The 7,416-nt window shown below is 35.9% G+C and overlaps 1 protein-coding gene across 1 annotated transcript; it reads left to right on the plus strand.

The window, feature by feature from the left end:
* The first annotated feature begins 6,225 nt into the window (after positions 1-6,225).
* Positions 6,226-7,118, plus strand: LOC123813095 (putative taste receptor type 2 member 33). Its single transcript, XM_045830135.1, is given in 2 exon segments — positions 6,226-6,915; positions 6,918-7,118. Coding segments are annotated over 2 exon segments (891 nt in total).
* Positions 7,119-7,416: the final 298 nt, after the last annotated feature.

The raw sequence follows: 7,416 nt of genomic DNA on the forward strand, positions 1-7,416 counted from the left end.
TTTTCTTTTTTATACTAGATTATTTTTGGTACATGTGCACAAGGATATATACATGAGATGTGACACATACCACATACATGCATGTATGTATGACACATATGCCATAATGTACACGTTCTACTGTTCTCCACATAAAGTGCACAACCAGGTACAATTGGTCAGAATTCTGTTCACTGGAAGGTTTTCCCGTCAGCACTGTCCTTTGAGGATGCTCCAGAAGGGGCTGCAGTGCTGCTTCTGCTGTCCTCTGTGGGATGACACCTGCATGTTGTGCAGATCCAGCTGTTAACCAGGCCCAAATGTTTTCTTATTTTGTCACATGACTGCAGAGAACTCACCATAAGGCCAATGATGCAGGCTGGAAGACAACACAATGTAGCAAGAGTGGGCCTTATGGGCTTTCATGCAGCTTACTAGTGCCTCCTGGGACTTATTGGACCTGATCATGCCTATAACACTTCCATTTGATGTTTGCACATGCCCAGAATTATAGTTCAGTGGGTCACATAACATTTAATTTACAATGGGCAACTCAGTCACATGGTAACTTGGTGGACCACGGTTAAGAGTTTTGTCTAGTAAGGCCCAGTAGCAGGCTGAGAGCTGTTTCTCAGGTTGTGGAGGATGGAAAGGCTTTTCTTCACCATCCTAAGGACCTGCTCTGCGATTCACCTATAGAGGCCTGCCAAAGTATCCATATGGCATTTCTCTCTGTCACTGACACTGTGCATAAAATACTATAGAATCTATTGTACTAATGTTCTTCAGTATATTTATACTGTACTAAAACTGCAGGCAAAGTTTTAATATTCACACAATAATAGGTGAAGACTTTTGTGAATTGTATACAGACATACAGAGAATGTGATGGTTTGATTGTACAACTTTAGCTTCAGTACAGTATAAATATAGGTAACAGCAATTCAGTAGTACAGGTCTAAAAGCACCATAACCCTTTCCAGAAGAAGGACATTCTTACACAGACACAGACAAATCCAAAACTAGCAAAGCAAATTCTGGGGCTTTTCTCAACAGATAGAAAAGAGATCTTTCTCTACCAAATAAATTAAAACTAAATCCCCAATTCTTGGTGCTCTTTTCATCTGCAATTGCTGTTTAACAGATTAACACAAATTTAGTGGCTAAACCCCACAAACACACACAAATATTATTATCCATTTATTAGGTCAGGAGTCTGGGCAAGGCTTAGAGGTTTTCTCTCCTTCAGAGCCTTCCGAAGCAGCCATCAGAGTTTTCATTGCACTGCCTTCTCATCGTCAGGCTTGACTGGAGAAAAATTCACTTCCAAGCTCACACAATTGGTTGCTAGAATTCATTAGCAGCTGTCCGCATAGAGAATTCATAACTTGGCTGCTTACTTCTTTTTTTGTTTTTATTTTTAGTTTTTAAATTATTTTTTATTGATTATGCTATTACAGTTTTACCAAGTTTTCCCCCTTTGCCACCTTCCACTCAGCCACACCCTCTCACTCAGGCAATCCCCACACCATTGTTCATATCCATGGGTCATTCATATAAATTCTTTAGCAACTCCTTTTTCTATATTTGCTCTAAACGTCCCCCTGCCTATTCTGTAACTACCAATTTGTACTTCTTTTTAAAATTTCTGTTCAGGTACAGTTGTCTCCATTTTCCTCTCACAACTTCCCCCCTACCTCAACCATCCCCACTTCCCACCCTCAGTCCTACCTCCCTTTGACTTTGCCCATGTGTCCTTTATACACATTCCTTGACAACCCTGCCTTCTTCTCCCCCATCCATTATTCCCTTGAAACTGCCCTCGGGTTACTGTCAGTTTGTTCTTAATTTCAATGTCTCTGGTTCTATTTTGTTCACTTATTTGTTTGTTGATTAGGTTCCACTTATAGGTGAGATCATACAGTATTTGTCTTTCACTGCCTGGCTTATTTCACTTAGCATAATGCTCTCCAGTTCAATCCATGTTGTCGTAAAGGACAGGAGTTCCTTCTTCCTTCTGCTGCATAGTATTCCATTGTGTAAATGCATCACAGTTTTTTGATCCACTCATTTACTGATGGACATTAGGTTGCTTCCAGCACTTGACTATTGTAAATTGTGCTATTTCTTAATCCCTTCACCTTTTACCCCATTTCCCCAGAGCCCATTCCTGAATGTCCATCCATCACAATGTTTTCCATATCTATAAATCTGTTTCTCTTCTCTTTGTTTGCTGCATTTGTTTATTATTTTTATTCATTTTATTTTATTGTTAAAATTTTATTGTTTTTCAAGTACAGTTGTCTCCATTTTCACCCCACCACAGTCGCCCACCCCACTCATTCCTGCCTCTCATCTTCAAACCTACTACCTTTGGCTTTGTCCATATGTTTTATACATGTTCCTTATGGACTGTCCTCTGTTTTTCCCCATTATCCCTCTCCCTCCCTTCTAGTTACTGCCAGTTTCTTCTTTATTTCAATGTTTCTGGTTATATTTTGCTTGCTTGTTTGTTTTGTTGATTAGGTTCCATTTATGGGTGAGATCATATGGTATTTGTCTTTCACCAACTGGCTTATTTCACTTAGTGTAATGCTTTCCATATCCATCTATGCTGTTGCTATGGGCAGGAGTTCCTTCTTTCTGCTGTGTAGTATTCCATTATGTAAATGTGCCATTTTTTTCTGATCTACTCGTTTACTGATGGGCACTTAGGCCAGTTCCAGCACTTGGCTATTATAAATAATGCTGCTTGAATATTGAGGTGCATAGATTCTTTTGAATTGGTGTTTCAGGATTCTTAGATATAGTCCCCACAGTGGGATCGCTGGATTGAAAACCAAATACATCTTTAGTTTTTTGAGGAAATTCCACAGTTTCCTATAGTGGCTGCACCAGTCTGCATTCCCACCAATAATGCACTAGAATTCCCTTTTCTCTTAATCCTCACCAGCACTTGTTGTTTTATTGATTTGTTAATGATTGCCATTCTGAGTGGTGATAAGTGGCATCTCATTGTGATTTTAATTTGCATCTCCCAAATGGCTAATGATATTGAACATTTTTTCATGTGGCCCTCTATATGTCCTCCTTGGAGAAGTGCCTCTCCAGCTCCTTTGCCCATTTTTTAATTGGATTGTTTGTCTTCTTGGGTGGAGTTGTGTGAGTTCTCTATATGTTTTGGAGATCAAACCCTTCTGTGAAGTATCATTGGCATGTATGTTTTCTCATGTGGTTGGTTCCTATTCCATTTTGTTGATATTTTCTTTAGTCATAGTAAGTAAGAAATTGTTGCCTATCCTCAGTTCACAAACATATTATACTTTTTTTCTAGAAGCTTTATTTTCTTTTCTTTTATATTTAGGTTTATGAACACCTCAAATAAATTTTATTTTTTGTCATGAAATAAGAACTGAAGTTCACTTGTTATACTTTTATTCACCTTTTCAGCATCACTTATTGAAGAGAATTTTATTTCCCATTAAATTGTTTTAGTTTTTCTGTTGAAAATGAACTGATCAGACATGTGTAGGTCTATTCAACATTCTGTTTTATCTATTGATCTATAGATTTATATAAGTAAACAATAATATCACATAGACTTAATTACTATAGCACTACATTCTTGAAATCAGATATTTATTTCACAGAGCCAAAGTTTTCAATTTTTGTTTAAAAATTTTATGCATCATGCTTTTGTTACTATTTCTAATAGTTTGATATAATCCAAGTTTACAAAAAATGTAACTGTTTTATTTTAAAGTATTATTGGTTTAGATTTTCCATTTGGGTCTCTGGTCAATTTTGAGTTATTTTTTGTATATGGTATAAAACAAGGGGATAAATTTAACTTTATGAATGTGGATATTCAGTTTTGCAAGCATCATTTGTTGAAATCATTTCCCCATTGAATTCACATGGAACCTTTTAAAAAATCATATGACTATACTAGGGAGTGTTAATATCTGAACTTCAATTGTGTTTCATTGATGTATATCAGCGATTTTTTGCCAGTGTGGAATTTTTCTTTTTAGAGAGAGGGAATTGTGGAAGAAATGGAGAGAACATAAATGTGTGGTTGCCTCTTGCATGCCCTCTATTGGGAACCTGGCCTACAATCCAGGCATTTGCCCTGACTGGGAATTAAACCAGTGACCCTTTGGTTCATAGGCCGGCACTCAATCCAGTGAGTCACAACAGTCAGGGCAGTGTAGAATTTTTTAAACATGCAATATCCTGACTACTTAGTCAAAACCACTGATCTCTTTTCCATCCTATTGACAATTAAAGCAGTGAACACAATAAGCCTTCTGGAGTGAATAAACAAAAACCAAAGCTATTTTATCAGATTGGCAATTAATATATTTTTGGTGTGCTGCATGATTGGAGTAATTAATTTATGTGTGCCATGAGATTCAAAAAGTTTGGAAATCACTATGTAAATGTGCTATCCTTATTCAGGTAAGACACTACGGTGTTTAACACAGCATTGTAGCAATCTTTGATATCAGGAACTGTAGTCCTCCAACTTTGTTCTTTTAAAAAAGTCCTTTGGTTATTGACACAACTTTGAATTTACACAAGCATTTTAAATATGATTTCACTTTCCACAAAATAGCCTTCTGGGATTTGATATTGATTGCAATTGAATCTATTGATCATCTAACTATTCCTCTAAAGACTCCCCTTTCACCTAGATTTTAGCTCACTGGTCCTCTTTCCTTGCACTGATCTTTGATACAGTTAAAACATAATTTTGGCAATTTATTCACCTTAGCTTGGGAATCAAATGAATAACAATCCTCCACACCTGCTGTCAGTACCAGACAGGCACAACTGAAAGCATCCTACTCAAATAGTATACTTTATATTTCACAAAGACCACTGGAAGCTCATCATCATTATCTGATAGTTTACTGGTGATTATACTGAGACAGAGAGTAGTTTTAAAAGAAAGTCCATGATCAGTGATAGACAAAGCAGATAATCTGTATTTTCCTTCCTATTAGTCCAGCTCTAAGATTGTCCTTTAAAACAATTATAATATAAACACTTAAACAATAAATGATTTTAAAATGTATTTATAATAAAATATTAAGTAGTTAGAAATGAATCAATCTGAGAAAACAAAACTGAATTTTTCATATACAGAGAAGTCTAGACTCTCCAATGGAAACCACGTTCTTTTAATTTTTCCAAGAATACTTATAACACTTCTGAACATTTTAATTAGATAATTATTTTAAGTATTAAATAGACTTAAAAGAGCACTATCTTCAGAGACCTAACATGAGAGATATATTTGATATCAATTAATAATGAAATAATGAAATAAAAGGTGGATTTAAATCTAGATGACCTCTTTGCATCTCATTTTTCATTTTGGAAACTATGGGACAATAGTTCCTTCCATCACTCAGATGTTTGTGTGTGTATGTTTTTGTGTGCTTATGTGTTTATAAATAAACAGAATATAGTTCAAGTTTAGTTGTCAACAACCAGCCATTTGTGAGTATTGGCCTCCTTGGGGTACTCAAGAAAACCTTGATGATTTAAATAGAAAAGGCTAGGATTCTTTCCTCATAAATCTGACATTAAAAACAAAAAAAGAGAAAAGGATAAATTGTGACAGAAGGAAACTGTCTTTGGTTGGGAACACACAATACACAGATGATGTATTACAGAATTGTACACTTGAAACATATACCATTTTATTAACCAATTTCACCCCAATAAATTCAATAAAAATTTATAAAAATTCCATAGTGATGATGATCCTATCGATGACCAACCTCTATTGAACAAGTCAGCATTTACTGTGTATTCAAAATATTGGGATGTTCAATTTCACTAAGGACAAAGTTGATGAACACAAATCATGGAGAGGATAAACAAAGAAAATTGCAAAATGATGAAAGAGGATATGTCTATATTTTCATGATAGCAAATGAGAATTCAGCTTTCACAACGACATCAGTTAGGAAATATTGCAGCCTAGAGTAAGGGCATAAAACATTTGAATGATAGTTAATTTGAGCTCTGTGGGCATAAAAATGTTTTTCATAAAGAAAGCATTGTGCTCTCTTATTAGCATGCTATGGTGCTTCCATGCTTGACATTGGTCATAGAATTGAAAAAAGCCCAAATATTTTATACCCATTCAATATCAGCTGCAACTAGAACTTAAGGTCAGAATATTAAAGGAATCATGACCAGTGATATTAGACCAGGTCTTATTTTGTAGACATGATAAGTTTATTACCGAGCATTCTTTCTATCCTAGTGATAGCAGACTTTGTTGTAGGAAATTTTGCCAATGTCTTCATAGCCCTGGTGAGCTGCATTGACTGGGTCAAGGGTCAGAAGATCTATTGTGCTGATGGAATTCTCACTGCCCTGGCAGTCTCCAGGATTGCTTTGCTCTGGGTAATATTATTAAATTGGTATGCAACTATGTATAATTCAGCTTTCTATTGTTCAATAGTAAGTACTTTTGCTTATATTACCTGGATAGTGAGCAACCAGTTTAGCCTCTGGCTTTCTGCTAATCTCAGCATACTTTATTTGCTCAAGATAGCCAATTTCTCCAGTCTTTTCTTTCTTCACCTAAAATGGAAAGCTAAAAGAGTGGTTCTCATGATATTGTTGGGCACTTTGGTCTTCTTGGTTTGTCATCTTGCTGTAATGAGCATAGATGAAAAAATGCAGATGCGTGCATGTGAAGGAAACCTCACTTTGGTGATCATCATGGAGGACATTGTGTGCCTTTCAAATATGACTGTGTTCACCATTGTACATGTCGTACCATTTACCATGTCCTTGATGGCTTTACTGCTGTTATTCTTTTCCTTGTGGAAACATCTCAAGAAGATGCAGCTCAGTGGCAAAGGATCCCAAGTTGCCAGCACCAAGGTCCACGTAAGACCTATGCAAACTGTCATGGCTCTGTCATCTCCTTTCTCTTGCTATTTTTTATTTACTTCCTTGCTCAAATCATCGCAAAGTGGAATGCTTGGCAGAACAACTTAGTTGGCATGTTTTTTCAGGTCCTTGGTCTCCTGTATTCTGCAAGCCACTCATTCATCCTGATTTGGGGTAACAGGAAGCTAAGACAGGCCATTCTGTCATTTCTGTGGTAGCTAAGGTGCTGGTTGAAAGAAACAGAGTAAGTGGGCAACCATGTGTCTTTTGGAAGAAAACAAACTGATGGAATTAAATTTTGTAGTACCCACTACATTTATTAATGGGTATAAGCTTCAATAAAGTATCCTTCAAAACACCTTTAACTCATCACAAAAATTTATGTGTGCATGTTTGTGAAACATACAAGAAAGTTCATAAAATTATAATATTTTTTCATGTAAGCAAACTACCTTTACAAAATAGTGTAAGAAATTTCTTTTTTTAATTTTATTTTTATCATTGTTCAGGTACAGT

The sequence above is a fragment of the Phyllostomus hastatus genome, unplaced genomic scaffold (assembly GCF_019186645.2).
Source record: "Phyllostomus hastatus isolate PE091 unplaced genomic scaffold, TTU_PhHast_1.1 phas_scaffold_93, whole genome shotgun sequence".
Lineage (NCBI taxonomy): Eukaryota > Metazoa > Chordata > Mammalia > Chiroptera > Phyllostomidae > Phyllostomus > Phyllostomus hastatus.